Source organism: Chelonoidis abingdonii, chromosome 4 (assembly GCF_003597395.2).
Source record: "Chelonoidis abingdonii isolate Lonesome George chromosome 4, CheloAbing_2.0, whole genome shotgun sequence".
Lineage (NCBI taxonomy): Eukaryota > Metazoa > Chordata > Testudines > Testudinidae > Chelonoidis > Chelonoidis abingdonii.
The window spans coordinates 32,286,104-32,310,945 of record NC_133772.1 but is presented as its reverse complement, the minus strand read 5'-3'; the positions used below and the strand labels follow the sequence as shown (position 1 = coordinate 32,310,945).

At 48.7% G+C, this 24,842-nt stretch overlaps 1 protein-coding gene across 1 annotated transcript in view; it reads right to left on the bottom strand.

Moving 5' to 3' along the window:
- DAGLA (diacylglycerol lipase alpha) overlaps positions 1 to 16,983 on the bottom strand; it is a 46,522-nt gene extending 29,539 nt beyond the window's left edge. Inside the window, exons 1-5 of the mRNA XM_032781195.2 lie at positions 16,851 to 16,983; positions 15,969 to 16,180; positions 12,865 to 12,966; positions 12,092 to 12,230; positions 8,009 to 8,096 (exon numbers count right to left, since the gene is read on the bottom strand). Of these exons, the coding sequence (XP_032637086.1) occupies positions 8,009 to 8,096; positions 12,092 to 12,230; positions 12,865 to 12,966; positions 15,969 to 16,180; positions 16,851 to 16,945 (636 nt within the window). The 5' untranslated portion in view covers positions 16,946 to 16,983. The remainder of the gene's footprint in view (positions 1 to 8,008; positions 8,097 to 12,091; positions 12,231 to 12,864; positions 12,967 to 15,968; positions 16,181 to 16,850) is intronic.
- Between the last annotated feature and the right edge of the window lie 7,859 nt (positions 16,984 to 24,842).

The window sequence follows — 24,842 nt, the reverse complement described above, 5'->3', positions numbered from 1 at the left end:
AGGAGCCTGTGTAGGTGTTACTTGTTGTGTCTGACACCAGCAGGAGAACCTCTTCCACTTTGCCATGTAAGTAGCCCTGGTTGCAGGCTTCCTGCTTCCCAGGAGTACCTGCTGCACTAGAGTAAAGCAGCACAGTTCTGAGCAGCTCAACCAGCCAGGAACCACGTCGTCAGGTGGAGGGATTGGAGGTCGGGATGGAGAAGCCTGCCGTGGTCCTGGGATATCAAGTCCGGATGGGTCGGCAGGAGAACTGGGTTGGCTATTGATAGGTCCCGGAGCGTAGTGTACCAGTGCTGGCAAGGCCACGCTGGGGCGATGAGAATTACTCGAACCTTGTCCTTGTGCAGCTTCACCAGGACTTTGTGCACCAGCGGAAACGGTGGGAAGGCATATAGGAGGAGGGTTGACCTGGACAGGAGGAAGGCGTCCGAGATCGAACCCGGGGCGAGACCGCGAAAGGAGCAGAACCTGTGGCACTTCCGGTTGCTGCGTGAGGCGAACAGGTCGATCTGGGGAAACCCCCACCTCCGGAAGAGAGAATGGGCTATGTCCAGGCGGAGGGACCACTCGTGGGCTAGAAAGGACCTGCTGAGGTGGTCCGTTAACTCGTTTTGGACTCCTGGAAGGAAGGAGGCCAGCAGATCCACGGAGTGGGCTATACAAAACTCCCAAAGTCTGATCGCCTCTTGACACAGAGGGAGAGAGCGGGTCCCTCCCTGCTTGTTTATATAGTGCATCGTGGTGGTGTTGTCCATGAGCACTAAGACGCAACGGCCTTGCAGGTGACGAATAAAGGCCTGACAGGCGAGGCGTACCGCTCGTAGCTCCCGAACGTTTATATGGAGCGACAGCTCCTGAGAGGACCAGAGGCATTGTGTCCGATGTGACCCCATGTGAGCTCCCCATCCGAGGTAGGAAGCGTCCGTTGTTACGGATATGGAGGGTTGCCTGGGGTGGAACGGCATGCCCGCACACACCAGGGAGGGGTCTTGCCACCAGCGGAGAGATTGCAATACGGTCTGCGAGAGCGTGACGACCATGTCCATGCTGTCCCTCCGTGGGTGGTAAACGGAGGCCAACCAAATTTGAAGGGGGCGAAGACGGAGCTTGGCGTTCTTGGTGACAAAGGTGCAGGCCGCCATGTGACTGAGCAGGCTGAGATAGACCCGGACCGAGGTCGTGGGAAAGGCGAGCAGGCTCTCTATCGCAGAGACCAGCACCCGGAACCGGCTGGGCGGAAGTGAGGCTGTCGTGAGCGTGGAGTCCAAGACAGCCCCGATGAATTCTATCCTCTGAGATGGTACGAGGATGGACTTGTCGAAATTGATTAATAGGCCCAGCGTATCGAATAGTTCCCTGATCACTATGATGTGCGCGGCGACCTGAGCCTCGGAAGACCCACGAACAAGCCAGTCGTCCAGGTAAGGGAAGATACATATGCCTTGCCGACGGAGGAAAGCGGCCACTACTGCCAACATTTCGTAAAGACCCACGGGGCAGAGGAAAGGCCGAAGGGCAGGACCGTGAATTGGAAGTGGCGGTCCCACACCACAAAGCGGAGAAAGCGTCTGTGTGGTGGGTAGATAGAAACATGAAAGTACGTGTCCTTCATGTCGAGAGCAGCGAACCAGTCTCCCGGATCCAGGGACGGGATGATAGACCCCAAGGACACCATGCGGAATCGTAACTTCCTTACGAAGGCGTTGAGTCCGCGGAGGTCGCATCGTGAAGGAGATCGCGGTGCGAGGGGAGCGCGTGTCGTGACCTCGATCGTGATCGGCGCTTGTCCGCTGCTCGACAGACAGTGGCCTAAGCATCGCTGGCTTCCCTGCCGACGAGAAACCGCCACGGCGGTGCCGGGGTTGAGGTAGGGAAGGCTCAGTGAAGGCTATAAGTTCCCTCGCCGACGCAGAAGTCTCCGGCGTAGTGGGAACGGTGAGCTCGACCAGGGCATCCGCCGGGGAGCTGTCTGCACCGGACTCGACGGCTCTTGCCTGGCCAGATCGACGGTGCTGAGATAACCGGTGCCATGGCTGATGGCGGTGCCGGCCAGCACGTTCTCCATGCTCAGACTGCGGTGCAGTAGCTGCCGCCGCAGGAGCCTTCAACTTCTTCGCCTTCGGCGAAAGGGAGCGGTTGCCGGGCTGGCTTCTGCACCAGAGACAGATAGTGACGCGGTTGTTCTGGCGGCACCGGTCGTCTCCGGTGCCGATGAAGAACTTCTGCCCGGTGCGGACTGCGGTGCGCTCGGTGCCGGAGCTGCAGGGGTCAGCGCCGCCTCCATGAGGAGCTGCTTAAGCGCGAGTCCCGCTCCTTTTTTGTCTGGGCTTAACGACTTACAGATCCGGCACTTGTCAGGGATGGGATTCCCCAAGCACTTTAGGCAACGTCGATCTGGGGTCTCCGTTGGCATCGGCCGACGGCAGGCCGAGCACTGTTTGAAGCCGGAGAGCCAGGCATGAGCCGGGTCCCGGGAGGGGTGAGGAGGATTAAACCTCAGCCCTCAACTATTCAAAGAACTACTCTAATAACTAGAACTACAACTATGAATTAACACTAACTACAAAATTAAACTAACAACTAGAGATGAGAACGGGTGAAACGCTAGGGAAGTGGAGGTCAGCTAAGCCGCACTCCACTGTTCCAACGACCGACAGGGCAGTAAGAAGGAACTGAGGAGCGGACGGGTCGGTAGGGGTATCATAACGGTGCCGCAAAGGCGCCACGCCAGGGGGCGCCTGCCGACCCGCCGGGTGTTGCTAGGGGAAAATTCTTCCGACGAACGTGCACGCGGCGCGCGCACACCTACTTGGAATGGATATGAGCAAGCACTCGAAGAAGAAAGGAAGTATTCTTAGCCCCATTTTACAGATGAGGAACTACGGCACAAAGAGACTATGCTGGGAATTGAACTTCAGTCCCAGTCCAGCGCCTTAACCTCAAGGCCAGCCTTTCTTTTCAACACTAATTTAGTTTGAACAATTCATTTTAGTACAGAAAATCCCCCATATTTCCTCTACTTGTTGACCTCATCATTCTCTAGCTCAGAGTCCTACGATCATCTCTCGCATACTGAAGTCAGCCAGTCTCCCAAGCCCCTCTGTCCCAGCCATACTCTTAAGAATGGGGGAGATAGATGTATTATTTTTATAACTATTATCTGATTGCTATCATGTTTGTTACATGGTTTCAGTGAGTTAAGTCAATCATTGGTGGTTTTATACATCTGCAGGAAGATAAACAATGGCTACGGATAATTCCAGTCGCCCCAATTTAAGGGGACAATACAGATGACAAACCCTTTAAGTCTAGCTCAGACTATTTTGAGGCTCACCACTTGCATTGAGACAGGGGAAAACTGGGGACTTTGGAACTGTTAAAAGCTGAGCCCCTGACAGACAAAGGGGGAGAGCACTGCAAGGAAGAGAAGACTGAGCAGGAGGAGCAGCATGCAGGAGGATCCCTGAGTCGCTGAAGGACGCTGCTCAAGACCCAAGTGACTCTCAGCAGGACTGAGGATTTTGCAAACAGGTGCTATTTTTGGTTAGATTGGTATCTCCCATGTACCTCTGTGAGAAAAGGGGATATGGTTTAGAAGTTCCTTTGCAAAGTCTGGGCATTCTATGCTTTAGCTGTCACATAGTCCCCAAAGAGTTAAACTGTTAACTCAGGAACTCAGGAGGGTGAAGCTCTGCGGAGAGCATGCGTATGCTCTTGGGGAGACATGGGGGGTCAGCACTGGCCAGGGCAGTTGGGCCGCAGGGCCCCATATCCCAAGAAGGAGTCTAGACAGGAGAGACCAGATTAAGAGAGAGTATCTGGATGCTTCTCAGATCCAGCAGGCTTAAAAGCAATGGGATCCAGAGGTTTGGTCCAATATAGCAACCCAGTGTCTAACCACAAAGGAGCGCTCAGCTAGGGCTGTAGCACATACCTAGCCATTACTTTGGCTCTTCCTCATCACTTAATCTTTCCTGGAGGCTTGCCACAGTCTTTACCCTGAACTGTCGGGCCATACTTTCAAAAGGACCTTCACCCAGCATCTAAATTTACAACTGTGATTTTGTGTGCAATTGGTCTGCATGCGTGAATGTGGTCATTAGACATGTAACTCCCTGACTGGAGAATGTGCTTGAAAGCAGAGTCTGGTTTGGAGAACATGGTTTCCCTTTTTCTGTCCTGACCACTGCTCAGAAGCTCTACTTTTCCAGAGGTAAATGCTTCCACCTCTGGCAAACTATGAAGGGCAGGCTTCTGGGGTGTGAGATTATTTCCCTCCATCTCTTGTACAGTCTGCACTAGAGATCTCTTTCATCAGTGACTGAACCAATGGGACTTCAAGTACCAATGATGCACAATCTCTACATTAGTTGTATTGTTTTAAATGCAGTTTTCACCTGTACCAATTTTAGCACTGTACTGCAGCATTATAACTGCATTGCCTTCTGGATACCTATCCCACAGTTCCCTGAACTAGTGGCTTGTGGGAAATGCAAAAGGCCTTAAAGGAGAAGAGGGAAAGTTCCCATAAGTCCAAGGGAACTGGTTAGATTTCCCTGACCTTTTGTCAAGATGGAGAGGCCAGCGTAAAAGTTGAGTTCTTATTCCTTGCTCAGCAAGAAAGGTTTGTGCTAGAGCTTTTCAAAAGTAGGTACAAGATCTCTGAGGTGGCTAGAGAGACAATGTAGGTTGTTTGGACAGGACCTGCTGTGCACAAGACCAGCACTAATAGACTCCTTGTTGCAAAGGTCGTTCCCCAATCCCACAATAACCATCTCTGTCCAAGAAGCATAGGGTGATATCCACTTGGCGACACTCCACTTGTGTGTCTAGACAATGACCACAGTTTTCCATAGACTGAGGGGGACAAGTTTTCCTTGAGGCCTGGGCCAGGCAGCCATGACTACAAAACTTCAGAATGAGGACAAAGACTTTTCTTCCCTCTCTGTGGTGAGCTGCCCCCAATCTTGCAACACTGGATCACAAAGATGGGAGCTCCTATCCCCATGCAGCCGAGACTAGTGTTTGCTAGAGCTGACAGAAGAACAGAACTTCCATCTCACAGAATATTTTGATTATTTTACATTTGTTTTCACTCTGAATCAGGCCACTGAAACTTATCACATAAAGAAAAGTAAAAAAAAACACCTGATTCAGAAATGTCAAAACAAAAAATGTTGACATTCCTCAATCAGAATGTCTCATTTTGGGTTATTTAGATATTAAACTGTGTCTACTTGAGCCACTACAGTGCCTCATGGGAGTTGTAGTTTGGGTGCCTCATGCCCCATTCTTCCCTATGGGCTGGGCTCCCTGACTGCACTACATCTCCCACAATGCACCACGATTTCCTCTGTGGCTGAGCCACTGTGATGTATCTGGGATGTGCAAGCACCCAGACTACAACTCCAGTGACACACCATGACAGCTCCGGTGGGCACAACGTAAAAATGGCCCAAATGAAAATGTTTAGATTCAGAGTGATCTGATCAGAAACAAAACATTTGTTTTTTCCAACTGTCTCTTCCATCCAGCAACTGACCTATGGAAACTGGCTATGTTGGATAGTTACTGTCAGTTGGGCACCATTTATGGGCTCGGAAGTTCCCAGGAAATGCTATGGCATTTGCAAGGCATTATATCCAGTATTGCAGGGGCATGTAACCAGGCTGGCCAATTGTGCTAGTCAATAGGGGGATTTCAAAAGTGCCAAGTGCCTGATCCTTTGGTAATTCTCACTAAGCCCCATGTGGCTCAGTAACAACATCCCCAGGTTAATTACACACTGTCTAACAAAACCTTCCCTTTAATCTCTAATTTACAAATAGGACAAATAAGAGCATCCTGGTGGCCCTTCTCCAGAGCATCCACTACTTTACAGTGCTCTGTATCTTCTCGACCCATCTCCTCTCCAGGGTAAAGAACATGTACAACCCCATGTTTCTTTCAGTACCATTCTCTGCACCTTTCCTGTGTCTTTTTTTCTGAGATGAGGAGACCAAAATTGCAAGCTGTAATTACTGCAGATGTACCATTGATTTATAGAATGCCCTCAGAGTTTTTCCGTATCGTTCTCTATTCGCTTCTAATGCAGCCAAAAATCTTTTCTGATTTTTGGCCACCACTGTGCATTGACGTCTTTGCTGAGCTGTCCTCAATAACTCCTAGATCTTTTCCTGAGAGGTTATAGCTAATTTAGAGCCCATCGGTGTGTGCAAGTAATTGAAATTGTTCATTGCAATGTGTATTAGCTTGCCCTTATCTTTGATGACTTTCATCTGACATCGGTAACAATTCCCTCATTCTGTCCGATCCTTCAGGAGTTCCTCACAAATGCTCCATAGTTTTGACTAACCTAATTATTACTGTGTCCTCTGCAAAATTTGCCACCTTACTATTCACCTCTCCAGAAGGCCATTAATAAATACGGTGAACACCAGATCTAGTGCATGAATCTGCTCCCACTGAAGTCAATACGAAAGCTTCTGCTGACTTCACTGGAAGCCAGGATTAAGCCATTAGGCCAGATCTGGGGGGGAACTATCTACAGCAGTGATTTTCAACCCATGGTCCGTGGACTCCTGCCGATCTGCAGACTATGTCTAGGATTTCCAAAGGTGTCCACACCTCCAGTTGTAATTTTTTAGGGGTGTGCAAATGAAAAAAGGTTGAAAACCACTGATCTACAGTATTAAACTTTTCACACTGAGAAATGGTCACTGTCTCCTACCTCAGTTTGTAAGCCGTGACAAGACTTCACAGGGACACTTAATTTGACACTGAGTCACTGTACTTAGCAGTAGTTTTATGCACTCCATCTGCCCGTAAGAGACCTCCTGCCAATTCTGGTGGTTTTGCATTTTCCTATTTTTAAGATCTCTCTCTCTCTCTCTCTCTCTTTCTCAATCCCTTGCTGCTGTTTGAAAGGCTCTCACAAACAACAGGGAAAACTGAAGTAAGAGTTAATGAAGAGGAAACAGGGAAGCTGCCTACACACAAAATTCCATGAAATGCAGAAAGTAACACAGTAAAAAAGATTTTTTTCTCTAATCTTCATTTACAGGAATCTTAGGTGCTCCATGTAACAACAGCAGGTAAAAACACTTCAGGCAGAAGTGTGATCTTAAAGTTGACAGTGTCCCTAGGAACTACTACATTTCCACATACATAACCTTTTGTGAGGGAATTTCTTCAAAGGCTTTTTCAAAAGTCTAAATGAACTATATCAAGTGTTTCCACCTTAACTACTGTTCAATTAACCCCTGCAAAGAATCCTAGCAGCTCAGATAGAGATGATTTTCCCCTGTTCAAGCTGTGCTGGGTTCTCCCTCTCATATTGTACTCATCTAGATGTTACGTTATGTCATGGAACTGAGGGATGGCTCACCCACACCCAGGGTAAGAGACTGTGGGCAACAACTGGACATCACCATAGTGACACTCAGATGGGACGCAGCCGTATTAAATAAAACTGTAAGAGGATGCCCCCTTTTATTAATCCTGGTCCCATGACTATAATTTCCAGAATCAGATGGGTAAAACACTATCCAACTTCAAGAGACCTGGAGACCTGCCTCTCTGGACATGGATATAGCAGTTATATATAGTCCTTCCTGGGCTGTATAGGGATTGGGCTCTGGGTGATCACCTTCCAAATCCATCCTCTAGAGTCTCTTAAGCATTCATATTCCTGACAATTAGCCAGTCTACTTTAGAAAACTTGTAACTCAAAGGAGGATGAGGAGACCCACTATACTGCAAGCCTTTGCACCCACCTATTCTGAGAGCCATTCAGATTGTTGCTCCTACAGGGACATTTCCACTGTTCTCTCCCACTGCACTTAGTCCCCTTAAATCCCAACCAGGTGAGAGTGCCCCCTGCTGAAACCAGTGATACACTTTCATTGTCAGTCTTGGGGATTCTCACAGTGCTATGCTCAGAAAAGCCCAGGACAAGGCTGGCTGGGCCTGGAATTTGCGCTCAGATGCAGAGCTATTTGTTACTTACAGACTGGGAGTCCTTTGTCCGTGTGCAGCAAAGAAAAACTTTGAGCCGGCGAGTCCAGCTGCTGGCCTGCCCCTCCTCAAGGCGATGCCTGCAACAGGGAAACAAAGAATGCATATGGACAAAGGAAAAGCAGTAGCATAGCAGAGGGGCAGGAGCGAAGATGACAGCAATAAGAACACAGAGAGACAAGCACTAGGACCTGGTGTACAAATCCTGCAGACTATGTGCTGTCAAGGATAATATACATACAGAGCCTAATTGTCATTTCCACTAAAGTCCCTATATACTGTTCTGGCAGCAGTACAAAGAGGACTTTGCGGATGAGAGTCTGGCCCATGCTGTATACAGACAAATATACACAGGGCAGGGGAAATGGTTTATGAGACAGTATTCCACATATGACTGATTGACAGCTAGTAGAGTGTGTTGGAAGGGAGGCGGAGACATCCGTGAAAGTTCTGACTTGTCTGGCCAGTGCTAAGGCTCAGTGCTCATATACATGATGTCCTTTTCTGATTTTGATGGTTGTAATGAGGACATTAATGTTCCATGGTCTGCTAGAAGCAGGATGTCCAAGGACGTCTCATTCTTTGGAGCTTGGAGGGGTACCTAGCGGTAATTGTTTGCAGGTGAGGTGCCTTCCCTAGGATTTACTGCTATTCACAAGGAGAGAACTTTTACCTCTATGGGACAAACTGACTCCTTGCAAACTGGATTTTACAATACACCACAGTGGAGCTCAAGTCAAGCCCAGATGCTACTGGGCTTGACATTTTGTGACCAGTTCTTTCCCTGTTTTTGACTGATGCACATGCAAAGCAAAGAGGATTAGATCAAGCAAACTGAAATTCATCTCACTTTAAGGCTGGGGATGGTAGTGTCTTTGATTCTCTGCTGAAAGTCTTTTACTATAGGGATCAGCCCTTGGTATCCCCAGTTGGATACTCACTCTGTTGGTGCCAGCACAGATGAATTAAGGTTTAATGTGCTTCAGTGTGATTAGAAACAGGTCACCTCAACCCTGTTCTCCAGGCACAGGATCCTGCTGGGAAAAGCTCACGAGTACAGTGGGCTGCTTTTGGAGAAAGATTGTGGTAAGCAGGGTGCCTCCTATAGAAGCATGGGACCCAGTCAAGCAATTCAACATATAGTGCCTGAAAGAGGATATGTAAAGGTTTAAAAAGTAGCCCATAACTTGCAACTAAGATTCCAAAAGATGAACAAGAATATAGTTTTAAAATGGAGTTGGCACTGTACTGTAACTGAGCTAGAGAGAATCATAAGCTTCCTGAAATGCTAAGGAACCCAGGTGGCAGAAATTTTACTTCCTCTGTCAGCGTCAAGGACTTCACAACTGCTCTAACAGTGGGAGCAGGGGGGCACAAACCAGTCTTTCGGGGTTGGACTTTCAAGTGTTTAGACTTAGCCCGAAGGTGAATTTGTCAGGAAAGTCTGAATGTAGTGAGGTGGATGGGCCTCCCTCCTCTAGAGTGAGTGAGGGAGAGTTACACGCCCCTTGGAGAGCAGAGCCTAAGCCTCTCCGAACCCCTCACCAAAAGGAGGGGGTGGGGCCGGAAGTATAAAAGACCAAACCCATAGCCCATTAGGGGGAAACCTGCAGAGGAGAAGGACGTCCCGCTGACTCTGGAGCAGCTCGAGGTGGATCCCCTGCCTAGCTCGGTCCATGCCCCAGACATGGACAATGACTGGCCTAGCGTGCCCGCTGCCGTTTACCCGGAGTCAGACAATGCCTGAACGCCAGAGGTACCCATCCCAGGGGAGGCAGGAAGTGGCTCAGGGGCAGCTGACATAGGGCTGGCTGCAATGCCCAGACCCCCAGCATCAGCGTGTTGCAGCTAGATCCCTGCAGACTCCAGGGCAGCTGATTCAGGCCCTGCCAGGGCCCTGGGCTGGGATGTGGTGGAGTAGGGAGGGCCCACGTCCCCCTGCCCCTCCCCTTGGGTGGCTGACCCTCATTCCTCTGCAAGGAGCTCTCACTCAGAAGAGAAGTGGCCCCAGCCCCCCTTGAGACTGTTGTCTGCTGGCTGCCTGAGCCCTGCAAGCCCAGGCCCCAGCCTACCTGTAAGACTGAAGTGTTTGCTGGCGGCCTGAGCCCCGCCCAGGCTATACCCAGTCCCTTAAGACTGTCGGGGGACGGGCTGCCTGAGCCCAGGCAAGTCCAGTACTCAGGTAAACAGAGACAAGCCTGGAGACAGGCTATCACAGTACTCCAGGGATTTCCCTCCTCCGGGGTGAGTGAGCGAGCGTTACATTGAACATAATCAGTTGAACTATCTTTGATTTCTGTGAGGATTAAAATAGCCATGTAACACAACAGAGAGTCTAATAACAACAGCTGAGCAGCACAAAAGAGAAGTCACCAAAAATGAACTGTCCTAAATGTGACAAATAAATCCAAAGGAAATCTGTCATTGTGACAGGCTCTATTGTGGGGTAAGACAGTGGAAACACAGCTCAAGTTTAAAATGCATTTACAAAGGTCACATTGACTCTGACATGTCACAGGCACTTGCCATTGAGGACTAAGGGCTTGATCCTGCAAGGCAGAGAGTGTCCTTAACTCCCTTTAACTGACAGTGCCCAGCACCTTTCAGGATCAGGGCCAAGACCAGAAGATGATTTAAAAATAAATCTTTCAGGGGGCTAGTGTTATAATAATAATAATAAATACATCATAGCATCTTTTCCATATAACATTATATCCCAGCAGATCTCTAGTTACATACACCAATCACCACTGAAATTCAGCCATCTCTGGGGTGGAAGGCTGTAAACAGCAGGTTCATAGCACACTGCATAACAATATGGGGAGGGAGAAATTTGGTCAAGGACACTGGGACAAAGCCAGACCCTGACTGACAGTGCCCTGGAGTCTTTAATATCCACAGAACAATAAATTTTAAGTTCTCAGGCAGAAGGAACCTTTCAGACTGCAGGGTGCTCAGTTTCTCTCTCTCTCTCAGGAAGACGAAGACCTGAATCAAGCCTGCTGGGATTTGGCATGTAGTCTTAGAGCTGGACCCTGACCTTCCCGGGATTGTCCTGATTTCAGCAGAGCAAGCTTGAAGCATGAAAGATAGATTAACAGGGTACTGAAGAGCCCTGGGGATCCAGAACTGATGCAAGTGACATGTTGATTGGTAAGGAGGGATCTCCCCACTGAAAAAATCCAAACTCTTTAAAAGGTATATGAGTTTGCTGTATGGCTCTTTAATGGTCCAAGGGTCTTTCCCAAAACGTGAACAGCATCTGAACGATCCCTTTTCAGGCCAAAGTTGGAGCAAATGTTTGGTGCACCACCCCTCACTGTTTATTCTTGATTTGAAACACATTACTTGCAGGCTATTTTCAAATGGTCACACCTTTGCACATGCAAAAGAAAACAGCCTCAACTGGCAAAGCCACATTCCTCATCAAGGGCTATATACATGTCCACACTGCAGGTGAAAACAAAGCCAGTTTGTGCTGTCCAGCGTTTTAAAAAAATCCAAAGAATGTCTTACTGGGTGAAAAAAAAACCCTTTCTTCTATTTTGGGTTACTCACAAATGGCACAATGGGTTCTTAATTATAATGTCTAACTAGCAACACAAAAGTAATTGCTTCTGGGCACAGACAAAACATATCAGAGGGGAATATTTCGACAAAAGACAAACAATGAGCAAAGAAAGGGGCTTGGAATGAAGATGCTGTTTCAACCTTAACTAGAGCATCAGTGTTGCAGCACTGTAGAAGGGCAAACAGCCATGCAAAAGGATGGTCAGTATAGGATATTATGCACTGCAGCACCAGGGCTCACTGGGAACAGCAAAAACCCTGGCTTACATTGGGATCCAATCAGACCTCTCACTTCAGACACAAACACTGATGTACATGTGCTGTACAGCATGAATATACTGGAGCATCTGACCTGTGCTCCTTTGAAATTATGCTCAACAGAGAAATGCATTGATGCCTGCAGCAGAGAGCACCCTGAGGTAGCATGGGGAAGAGTCAAGAGTTGGACAGATCAATATGGGCTTCAGACCTCCTCTTTCTGGAGAACTCTGCCCTGTTTCCTTACCGCAGGTTGTACGTCCTCAGGTTACGCTGTCTCCTCTTTGTGGCTCGCAGTTTGACAAAGGTCCGTCCCGTTGGGTCAAAGACACACAGGACAGTGATGCAGACACTCAGAATGACGACCCAGTTGCAGACGACCATTCCTGCAGAGAGAGAAGAAGGGGAAAGTCGAGGGTCCGTCCTGGAGCCACAGCAATGGCTTATCCACCCTAATCTCTTGTGTGCATACCAGCTCATTTCTCCATTTCTCCAAAGAGAGCAAAGAAATGGCATTAACCATCTCAGTCCTGCAAAGAACTCTTTTGGGAGGGTCTCTGATCACAGCTGGATTCTCCAGCCTCAGGATTCTTGCTTGGAGGTTACCCACACAGAGGAAGACACCTAAATATCTGTTCAATATCTAGAAGGATTCCAGGGCATGTGTCAGGACACCAATAAGACTAGCTGAGATCCTGAAAAGAAATCTGGGTAACTGTTAAGTCTCTGCAGAACAAATTGTAAAGGACAGAATTCTTCAGATTCACCAACCAGTCCCAATACTGGGAACTTGGATTCCTGTCCCTCTGGAGACAGCTCAAACATATGAATACAATGTCTGCTCTGTGCAGTGACATAGCCAGACAGCAAGCACTACATTCACAGTGACAGTACTTCAATCCGTACCCAGGGTACCTCTCCATGTACGGAGTAACTCCCTAGTCAGGGGCACCCCCTACATGCACAGAAGCACATGAATGCACTAACTGAACACTACATTCAGGACACCCAGATACATACCCAAGGTGACACTCTTGGCAGTGAGGTCATTGCAGGAGGAGTAGTACTGTGTTAACCAAACGATGCCCACAATAGCATACACAAACTCAATCACCAGGATGGCTGAAACAATAGGAACACAGAGCGCAATAGCAGCAAATTTCTAACAGTTAAGCACTGCTTCTCCCCAGAAAGGTGGGCATCCTCCTAGCCCCAGCTCTGTCAATCCCATCTGTGTCACAAAGCAGCAGCCTCATGCCAAGGGAGAAATCCCAGTTCCTAATGCTGAATGAACTCTAACCAGTGGCTGGTTCATGCCCCACCAGCATAGGCACTGCTCTCCAGTAGGAGAGCAGCACAAAATGGATTACCTTGCAGTTTTGGCCACAGTGCTTTAGGAGTTGATCTTCAAGGAATGATTACAGAGATCCACTAGCTCCTCAACAGTCCCTACCCCTGTGTTACACCCTGACTGTACGTACACAGAGCTGCAACACTGGCTTGATTCAGACACACAGTTATATCCCACCTAGCCTTTTCCCGCACCCCTACTCCAATTCATGGAGACTCTCCTACGTAATGTACCACCGTGTAACCATGCATCTGCCTCCCCATGATACACTGCCTGCATGATTTGTAAGGGAGAAGTTAATTCCCTTAGGCAAATTTAGGAAGGTTTGTATATGTGATTAATCCCACCTTGTACATTCTGGCAAATTTGGTGCGAATGGAAGGGAATTTTTCTATTTTAGGTACTTATACAGCTCCCATTACCACAGTATCTGAGCACCTCACAATCTTCAGTGTATTTATCCTCACTACACCACTGTGGCACAGAGAAATGCTATTCTCATTTTACAGGTGGGGAACTGAGACACAGAGAAGCTAACTGACTTGCCCAAGCTCACACAATAAGTCTGTGGTACAGCAGAGAACTGAAGCCAGGTCTTCCAAGTTCCAAACCAGCATCCTAGTCACTGGACCACCTAGCAGGCTCAAAGCGTGAAGGGAAGGAGAGACAAAAGATGTTAAGACCCCAAGCCTGGCAGCCTCAGGACACAGATAATCCCTCCTGCATCTGGCAAGTTCAGAAAGGGGCATACGGGATGGGGTTAATTTCCCACGGGCTCTAGCAAACCCAGGAGTATATGTGTGTAATACAGGGTCTGTTCCCAACTAGCTTTGGCAGACTTGCGAGAACACGTGGAGTGCTTACCTCCCTTGGGCTCTGCCAGATTTGGGGTAGGGATTATACCCCTCAACTCTGCCAGCAGACTCAAGGTCTGTTCTAGTCACATGCTACCACTTCTTTAAGGCCAGAACCCTCTCTTTCTTGACCACTTTGGGTACTACTTCCCTCACTAGTTGGTACATCTCAGCCATTGGAGTTGTTTCACTCAGCTGAGACACAGGCACCCGCCCAAGACATTGATCTGCTGTTTTTTCGATTAACTGCAGACCTGTCAAGCACTCACACTCCTGTCATCTCTAGGGCCCGGTCAACCATGGGCTTGTACCATCTTACTGAGCCTGATTTAAATACAGTTCCAGCAAACACTTTCTCATGCTGTTCGGCCAGCCAGTGGCATGTTTAAAAACTGTGCACTAGGCCTTGTGTACATTGGCTCTTTCCCCTGCAAATTCCTACCATTGCTACCATCACATCAGCTCCATCTATGGGAGTGTTAGCATAGACAAGACTTCTGGGGGCTCAGAGCTGGGCGAATGGCATGTGCTTATCCTGCAGCCACAGGGGCCTTGATTACACCAGTGGTAACACCCACACTGTCAATACCAGAGGAACTGATGAAATTGTGGTAGCAATAGTGAGAAATTTTGGGAGTTAAACACAGACAGGCCCAAGACTCAGTTTCAATATAGTTCCCTGACATGGCTAAAGTCCAGTGCCGACATGGTATTAAAGAGCTTGATGACTTCACAGGGAGATGGGAGGGGAGAGAAGAGATCTCTCACTTGGTTTTTCCATTTTCCTGCCCCTTCCACTCAGCCTGGATTTAATACAGTGTGTCTCAAACTGCCAGGCTCCTCTCCTTTCCCTTGGGAGACTCCACAGTGTCTGGGAGAAATGGAGAGAGGAAGATTTGTTTGCTTTGCTTGTTAATGGTTTGCACTTAGCACTCAGCAAAGATGGAACTGCCTCCCATATGGAGAGACCTTTTAAGAGAGGATGCTGGGCTTTTGATAAGTCCTAAGTGGAAAGAAGCCAGCAAAACAAGAACAGGCAACAGGCTGCCCTGCCCTCACATTTAAAAGGGACATAAATCCTTGTTTATCCAAAAGATTTCCCCACCAGGCTCCTTATAAAAATACTTCCCCCAGGGAGAAGATGTGGTGGCCTAAATACATTTCCATACCTTGGGGGATGAATAGAAGGATAGAGTGAGAAACACTGTGTTGAGATATCCCAACACCTGCACAAGAGACCAGTGTCTGTTCCTCTTTCTGGTATGACTCTGAGGAGCTCAGGATAGGTGTGACAGGAAGAAAGGTCTTAGGAGGAAAAGAGGTCTGTACACACATCTCAGGACTGAAGGGAAGGCATGTGGGCATCCAGTAAATATAGTTATAGCTATGGAGGTGGGTTATCTACGAGCACTCTGCTAGATGTGTAAGTGTATTGAGAGGTGGCCTATAAGTGGTGTCTTAAAGTAGGTGGGTGAAGGCTAGGTGTACATGTGTGACAGGGAAGCGCACGTGTGTGCCTTGGGGTGGGCATGCTCGTGTTGTACTGAGGCATATACTTGTGTTATTGGAAATCTTGTGGAGAAGGAGGGGGCAAAGGTGTAAATGTGTCACTAAGTGGGTGTACAAATTCTATTGCAGGAAGGATGGATGTATTTGTTGTAGGCATGGGGTGTACAAGGTGTCACAGTGAGGGGGGGTGAATGAAACGTTTGCTGGGAGGGTGTTTTAGGTGGCAGGTGAAGGTATGTATCGGAGGCCAGGGGGCTGTGTACCCATTCCAGAAGAGCTCCATAGCTATTCATGTGCATGTCAAAGAAGAGTGGCTATCTCTTAGGGTGTAGGGAGGAAAAGTCTTCTGAGAGTGACAGATAGCAGAGTGGAGGTAAGTGGTTAGAAGGCCCTATGCTGCTGCCTCTTACCCAGTCTGACATAGAGCACATACTGCATCGAGTCCCGGGGCTCTGTGTACAGGATGCTGCCACGCATGCTGAGCCAGATGATTGCCACCTCTGCGATCATGCAGCTGAGCAGGATGCCCAGGTAGCCTCTGCCGTGGTCCACCAGGTTAAGGGAACAGGTCTCGTTGGGATTGTACACCAGCCCGAAGAGCACCACGGAAAGGATCACAAACCTGCCATGCACAAGCCAACTATTTACCAGTGGCAACACCAAGCAAAGCAGCCCAGCATATGGTAATATTTCCTCAACTAGAGTCTCCTCACAGACAGTTTTTTTTATCCTTAGGACTGAAAGAAGGAACCCTAGATGGCCTGTACATTTCCTGCTAGTTCTCCCACTCACCTGCAGATCATCTATTTATTAATTTGGTCCTGAATTCTCTTTCCCAGCTGCCAGGTGACATGCTCCCCAGATCTCACCACCTTGGTATCCTGCGTCTATCTGGCAGTTCTGAGATATTCCCTGGGATACACCAGAGGCATCACACTCAAATCACTGTCCTCTGGGCCCCTCTAAAGAAGCACACCCCAAAATTTCAATAGACCACTCAGAATAAAGGGTGAGGATGTCTCAGGGAGTTACAGGCACCAGGCTTCTAACAGAGGCTTCCCCTGTGAAAGTGGGACAAGGGTTTTATATAGCACTGATCCAAGGTACAGGGAAAGCAAGAGGGACCAGAAGTTCAGAACAATTTGGTACCAGTCATAAGTGTCCAATACAGCCTTCCTAAGTTATACAGGGGAACTAGAGAGAACTCCAGCCACTGGAGATGGGAGTAGCAAAAGGAAGTCATGAGTTGCTGCAGAGCAGCCTTCTCCTGAGCATCTGTGCTCTCCACTTACCAGGTGGTGTGAAGGAGGAAGAGGAAGATGGCTGGCAAAACGAGGTCATCGCTGCCCACAGACCAGCGACGGCGGAACACCACAATCCCTGGCATGGCTAGTGGGTCTGAGGAGGCTCAGCAGGCAGGATGCTCATCTCCTGAAATAGAAATGTAGGAACGAAGGATGCAGGTCCCCTCTAGTCCCTCAATGCACCCCATGCTAACTTAAAATCCCCTCCATCCACCACACACAAAGGAGGGGGTCCTGTTTGAGAGTCCTCTCCATTCCACTCCCATGACAGCATCAAATCTCCTCCATCCATCACCAGCAGACAAAGAGGGTGGGCATACCAAACTCAAGGTGGGGAGGCGGGGAAAGAGAAAGGCAGTCAAAGATCATGGGAAGCATTAGCTTAAACAGGTATGTAGCTCATGCTGAATGTAATTAACACTAACCCGAACACCAGCTTACACGATTAGTTGGAATCCTGTTACAGAGCTCTGTGTTTGCAAGTGATCCCTGCTGGGCACCTATGACAGGTTGTGCCAGCCTAAGCTCTGTACAGCTCCCTAGTACTGTGTTCTCCCACACATCTGCCACCAGGTTCTTCTCTCAAAAGCCTCCTCACAATGCCTTCTTCTCAGCCGGCCAGGTGCTCCAAAGCATCCATTAACACCTGGCCCTCACACACCACTGGGAGAGCTGTACATCTCCTTCCCATCTCTTGGGGGTGTGCACCCTACAGCCTCCACGGTGTGCCAAAGCTAAGGAAGCAGCATCCAAGGAGATCTTGACTGCAGACTGTTTAGAAGCCCCCGTTGCTCTCCCCTCACTTTGCCTCCTGTATGCATTAAATCATTGGAGATTTAAGGGACAATTGCTTCTCGCCTTTTCTCTCTCTTTTATCTATTAGTTTTTCAACCTGATGATTCTTAATTAGCACTGGCAACAGAAGTCAGAGGCTATACATAGCTCCCCTGCATACGCAGCTCTGCACCTCAATCCTGCCCTGCAGGAATTCCTCCACTACTCTAGTCCAAGGTTCCCCCTTACACAGCCCTGCCAAAGCACCTCAATCCTGTACTGGAGCATCCCCTGCTATAACAGTCTGAAGATGTACCTCAATACCGACCTGCGACCTCTGCATGGCTTTGTTAATGTATTTCTATCCGGACCTGCAGTGTCTCAGGCTATTCCACTTCTAGCTTCCACCAGCAACCCACTGTGCTCTGCCAGTGTACATCCAGGGTGAGGTTACAGAATCCCCTGCAATTCCAGTCTCTCCTTCACCCTCAGCTTTGTCAATGCACTTCAAGGCTGACCTGCAGCTTCCTATGCTATTACAGAGTCTGGGCCACCATGCAACGCTGTCCATGCACCTCAACCGTAATCCGCAGCACTCCCTGCTATTTTAATCCTACTCCTTCACACCGAGACACTGCTGACAATGCATCTCAATCCCAAATTACAGCAACTGTGCTAGTCCAGTGCGGTCCCTATGAAGTACTGACAAGCAAGTCAAGCGTCCAGAGGCAAAAATAAAAACATCTCATTTCTATTACTTGTGATATAATCAGGATTTGCATCAGGAATTCTGAGGGAACAAACTACTATACTAATCTGCCATGTCCCAGTCCTAACTCAAAACTGATCATAGCTCTTTCACATTAGATCTCAAAATCCAATTCAAATACTCTGGATAAAATGACTTGATGAGTGATCACATTTAAATTAACTAGAATCTTCAAACCACAAAAACATTTACAGTTTATGACAGGCCCCACGAGCTGCCCTAGCAGCACCACACAGCTACATTATTAGAAGTCTGATGTTACAACAGATCACACGATCTCGCATTTTGTACCAGTCAATTATGTTTCTGCTCTCTAATGTGCAAACAAGAACTGCAGCTCATCCTAGAACTGGGCAGCATTTCTTGTCCCATGTCCACTACCAACTGCTGTCACCCTGGTTGAGCTGATTTTGCTCTCCTACACATGCTGTCACGCAGCAGCAAGTGACTACACACACACCTCTAACACTTTTCAGGAAATTCCACAATTAACATGCTGATACACTTCCAGTGTGTTACTCACTTTGGTAAAGGCAACCCTGTATTCCATGCTCAGCAGAACAAAAAACAATATGAAATAACTACACACCATTTGGATTCACACTCCCCTAGCGCACACTTGTCAAGCACACTTGGTACATTTCAAACTGCTCACTCTACCGGCCATATGGCAATACTTTCTAGCCTTATCATGAACAACCCCACCATCTACCACTGGCACATGTGGTACTTTCCACCTTTACCTTGAATATGCTACCCTAAATCAATGCACACAGCGATACTTTTCACCTTGCTCTTACACACTGTTGCTCCTTGCCCATGAACACAGTGGTACCTCCCAGCCTTTCCCTACTCTTTTTCCATGCAGACATTCCCAGCATTCCCTGGCTTACTAGTGTGTCCCATCAATGTATTTTCAATCATTTTTCTGCACCTAGCAGTACATGCAGTTGTACTTTGCAGACTTTCCTGCCTACTACCAGATTAAGTAGTGCTATCTTGCAGAAACAAGTGAGTTCTAGGGTAGGTTCCTGATGAAAAGCAACAGGTGGGCTTGGAACAAGGCATCCAGCCTTTCATTATTGAACATGATAAATACTGTGGGACTGATGCTGCTAGTCCTCTATTTTACAAAGATCCTACACATAATAATGTGGAAAGCAGAGGTAGATGGAGTGCAATTAATTCCTAATGATCGTCTGTGTGAAATCTAAACCAGGAAGCCTGAGGCCCTACTCCCTGCGTTAGAAACAGCAAGAGAGAGGAGTGAGAGACGGCCTGTCACTATCATACCTGACTTACAGAAAGATAGAAATCGTGCTCTCAGGGGGAGGAGTCCTTGGATCTGGAGCCCTGGGATGCAGCCAAAGAGTTATATTTGAGGAGGCCTGGAGACATGAACCTAGCAGGGGACTGGGGAGGGAGGAGAAGAGTCAGAGGACTAAGTGTAGAAGAGCCTTGGGATCTGAAAATAGTGGGTTAGAGACTGCTCCGAGTGCAAGGAGCCCCAGACTTTGCTCCCCAGTTACAGCATGCAAAAGCACTTACGACACAAGGAAGCCCAGGAGTCTGAAAGCTGGGTCAGAGATTGAGAGAGCACTGAGTGTGAAAAGCCCTGGGACCCTGAGCCCCGCCTAGGTGGAAACACATGCATGCACAAGTGCTCAGTGCAAGGAGCCCCAGGACCCCAACACTTCAGGCCAGAGTGAAATCTATGGGAATCAGAAACGCTTACATGGCAAGTGGTCCAGCAGAAGCACATTCTTCTCTCCCGAGAGGGTGTTTCAGGGAAAGTGCGCGTCCATGGAGACAGACATCATGAGGGAAGGAGGAAACCGCGAACTCTTCATGCAGCCATTGAAAATCCCAGTCAGGAGAGGAAAGGACAGCTTGATGACTGTCTGCCAAGGAAGCCAGGCATCATCTTCAGAGCACTTCCCTTCCTCCAAGAGGGCAACCTCATTTATTCAACTGGGGCTGCTCGGAGCGAATGAGCTGGGGTCGTGACTTCCCCCCCTTCACACCCCCTCTCGACACACTCTAGAAGGAAGTGACATCATTCCTGTTCTGAGGAGATTGTGTGTGAATTGTGGGAAGAAGGACTGAAAGCGAGAGCATGAGATGCTGTCAGAGTCATGGGAAGAGAAACACACAGAGAGATGGAGAGAGGAGGGAGCTCTCAGCCAGCAGCATGGAAACCGCCTCCCCTCTGCCACAAGGAAACAGAAAAGACTAAGCTTGCTGCAGCGATCCTTTGGGAATGTCCTGGAACTTGGCTGCCTGCAGGAACCCCCCCTTCCCCTGCAGTGGATGGCATCAGAAACAGCGCTGCTGGAGGACAGCTTGGAAAGGCTCTGGGGCACTAATCTATCCGCTGGCATTCGCTGAATGCAGAGGGGAGGAGGGGAATTGGACAGGACATGAAAGGGGGAGCCAGGAGGGGCCACCCTCCTGGTCAGAGAAAGGAGGGACTGTTCAAAAGGAGCAGCCTCTCCCAGGCCTTTTCAGCCCTTAATTCCGTGACATGCTCTCTAGGGTATGGCAGGACATGGGGGAGGGATAGAGAAAGCTCTGTCGGGTGAAGGCTTATAGAAAAGAGTAAGAGAGAGAGACATGCTACAGCGAGACAAGATTCCAGCAGCTAAACCTAGATTTAGTTTAATCCAACATCCTCGTGTGTCTGACATTAACCACAGAAGAAGGTATACAAGTGAATACATGAGCTGAACACAGCCACAATCTAAGGAAATAGGTTGACACATCTCCCATTAGACATGAAACATCACCTGCATCCATACAGCCCCTGACAAACCGACCCAAGAATCACCCACTCCCCACTAGCCAAATACACAGAGGAATGAGCTGGCATGTTCACACCATCACATGCAGACACCCAAGGCACAACACCTATACCCACACAGTCTCTGATACACCAGCCCATAGTAATCCCTCATCTGACACTCTTCCCCCCACCCAACAATCCACACAGGCAATGGGCTCACTCTCAGGGCTTGGCTACACTTGCAAGTTGCAGCGCTGGTGAGGGGGTTACAGCGCTGCAACTTACTCGGTGTCCACACTTACAAAGCTCAGCCAGCGCTGCAACTCCCTGGCTGCAGTGCAACCACGTGTTTCTGGCCTGGTATTAAGAGGTATCCCCAGAATCCTGTCTACAAAAACCGGAAAGGTACTCCCAGACTACCAAACACACGCTGCTCTTTGCTCCAGCTGCTCTTTGTTCACAGCTGTTTGCTTGAGGAGACAAACAGCATGGCGGGGGGGAGGGAGTCCGTGCAGAAACTGCTTATCTGGCCTGAGCCTTTTACATTTAAGAGTGATTGAGAGAGGGGAGGGGAATCCAAGAATTTGCCAAGGCAGGGAGCTGTCACACAGTGTCTGCTCCACAAAATCCGCTCTCTCTGTCTCCCTGACGCTCCTGCACACTCCACCCCCTCTTTTGAAAAGCACATTGCAGCCACTTGAAACGCTGGAATTGCTGCCCACAATGCCACTCCCACAGCGCTGACAATCTGGCAAAATGGGCACAAGCCCACTTGAACGCTGGGATAGCTGCCCACAATGCACCACTCCCAACAGCGCTGCAAATGCTGCAAATGTGGCCACACTGCAGCGCTGGTAGCTGTCAGTGTGGCCACACTGCAGCGCTGTTCCTACACAGCTGTACGACCACAGCTGTAACTCCCAGCGCTGCACATTTCCAAGTGTAGCCATACCCTCAGGTATACCACCTGTATAATCCTGAAACTGCCTACCTGCTATCAGCTCTCCACTCAACCCTCTGTCATCTGCCCTCTCCTGGGAAAAGGAAGCAGAAGGCCCTCAAGTGGCCAAACTCTGGGTCCCCTGTGGCACCAATAGTTTCTTAAGACTCAAACAGGCGTGCTGGAAAGAGAGAGTCTTGCTAGGGAATGTCCGTAGAGAGGCCCTGAGAATTTAGGGTATGGCTACACTTGAAATTTCAAAGCGCTGCGGGAGCGCTGCTGCGGCAGCGCTTTGAAGTGTGAGTGTGGTCGGAGCGCCAGCGCTGGGAGAGAGGTCTCCCAGTGCTGCACGTAAACCACATCCTCTACGGGTGTAGCTTGCAGCGCTGGGAGCCGCGCTCCCAGCGCTGCGGCACTGATTACACTGAGACTTTACAGCGCTGTATCTTGCAGCGCTCAGGGGGGTGTTTTTTCACACCCCTGAGCGCGAAAGTTGCAGCGCTGTAAAGTACCAGTGTAGCCATACCCTTAGTGAAACTGCTGTCCTGAGGCACTCGCCACCTCCATCCGTGCATGAGATAGCAGGCTGTGTGTTGCATGACACAGGCACTGAAAACCATCCCTTACCAACCTCATGCATGTGACACACTTGTAAGCCCCCTGCTGTCAACCCATCTCCCCAACCCTAGCTCCAGGAGGGGCTCGCAAGTGTTTAACGGAAAAACCAAAAGAGAGAAAACAGTTGTGTTCTGAAATCTTCAGCCAGGCCTTCATTCCTCTGCCTGTGACTACATAAACTCCTTTTCCTTATGATCCCGGCTCCAGAAGCTCTGGCATGGGTAAAATGCTGCCGCCATCTTCTCACACACACTCACAGATGAATGACCACATTCACCCCAAAATACTCCAACATTTCCCCACTCATTTCAAGGTTAGGTTAAAAACTGCCCTCAGTGTTCTTAAAACCATCCCAGGACATGCTGTAGGTGACCTCAAAACCTTCTCTCATGCTTCCTCTCTTCATCTAGCCTTAGCCTCTTCTCTATCCTGCTGTGCAGTCTGACCACTATAGTTGTAAGAACCCTCTCTGTGGCATCTTATATCTCTTCACCTCTCAGATGGAATCCTACTGTCCCTTGCCTGTACACTTTTATTTCTCTCTCCTTTTGAAATTATTTAACTCTGTTAAATGTGTCGAGTTTGTTTGTATATTTCATATAGATGCCACAAAGATTGCATTGTACTGAAGAAAATAATTAAAGGTGTACCAGCAGTTGAAAGCAGCCAAGCAAGTCTATCTCAGGTGCCCACAAGGCAATGAGCACACTTCACCACACTCTCGCTACACCCTGAGCGTCCACCGATTACAGCCTACTGCCACACATCCCAACAAACCAGATCACCACTGGACAGGTTTCCAACTCCACCAGAGTGTTCTCCTGGGAGCTGCACTCCCCCTGACCATGCAAGTGTGTCAGATACGGTACACGCGCCACAACTCATGGGCTGTGTCACCACAAGTTCCGCACACTGAGCCCCTCCCTGTTCCTGTGACTACACAGACTACACGCACGTACTTGTTCTCGACTCCAGCGGAAATCAGCAATTAGAACCTGTACAAAACACAATCGTTCTTCAATCGGTTATTTTTAAAGCCCCTAAATGGAGCTCTTTCTGCTTCAGAGTCTGGATCCTCACAATCTAGGAACTGTTCTTCCATTGGGGAGGGGATGTGATTTCATCTTTAGGAAATGTTTTCAGATTGGTGGGGAGGTGCTTTCTTGCCTATGGCTGCACACTTACAAAGAAACATCTCTTCCTGCTGAATCTTGTGCGAGACTGACAGTGCGCACTCTGAAGGCATGCCAGTGTGAACTGAACAGAAAGGCTGCATTCCTAGATCACTCCTCTGCACAATTTGCCCATGACAAACGTAAGCATTAGTACCTCCAAGCAGAGTTGGCAAAGAAGCAAGGGATGAACCCCAGAATAATGGAAAACTGAATTCCCCTTTCATCCCAGAAGTAGAGTGTGTCTCCAAGACAGGGCTGGGTCCCACTCTGGAAGCAGTATCGGAGAGAAGCTGAAGGCTGAATGAACAGGAAGACTGAATTTCCTTGACACTCTAAGAGGGCAGGGCTTTGTTTTACTGGTAGAAGACAATACTTCTCTTGATGGAAGCCAACAGCAACTTTCAGAAGAATCTCTCTGCTTCCCATAAGAGGAGCTGGTGTGCGGGCGGGTGGAGCATTTGGAGAATGGGCCCATTTCAGAGGTAAACAGTTATTAGGAATAAAAAAAATCCACCTCATTCTATTTAGAGCTAAAGCTCATAGACTCAAAGACTTTAAGGTCAGAAGGGACCATTATGATCATCTAGTCTGACCTCCTGCACAATGCAGGCCACAGAATCTCACCCATCAATCTTAAATAACAAAACCCTAACCTATGTCTGAGTTACTGAAGTCCTCAAATTGTTGTTTGAAGACCTTAAGCTGCAGAGAATCCTCTAGCAAGTGACTCACGCCCCACACTGCAGAGGAAGGTGAAAAACCTCTGCCAATCTGCCTTGGAGGAAAATTCCTTCCCAACCCCAAATATGGTGATCAGTTAAACCTTGACCATGTGGGCAAGACTCACCAGCCAGTACCCAGGAAAGAATTCTCTGCAGTAACTCAGATCCCATCCCATCTAACATCCCATCACAGACCACTG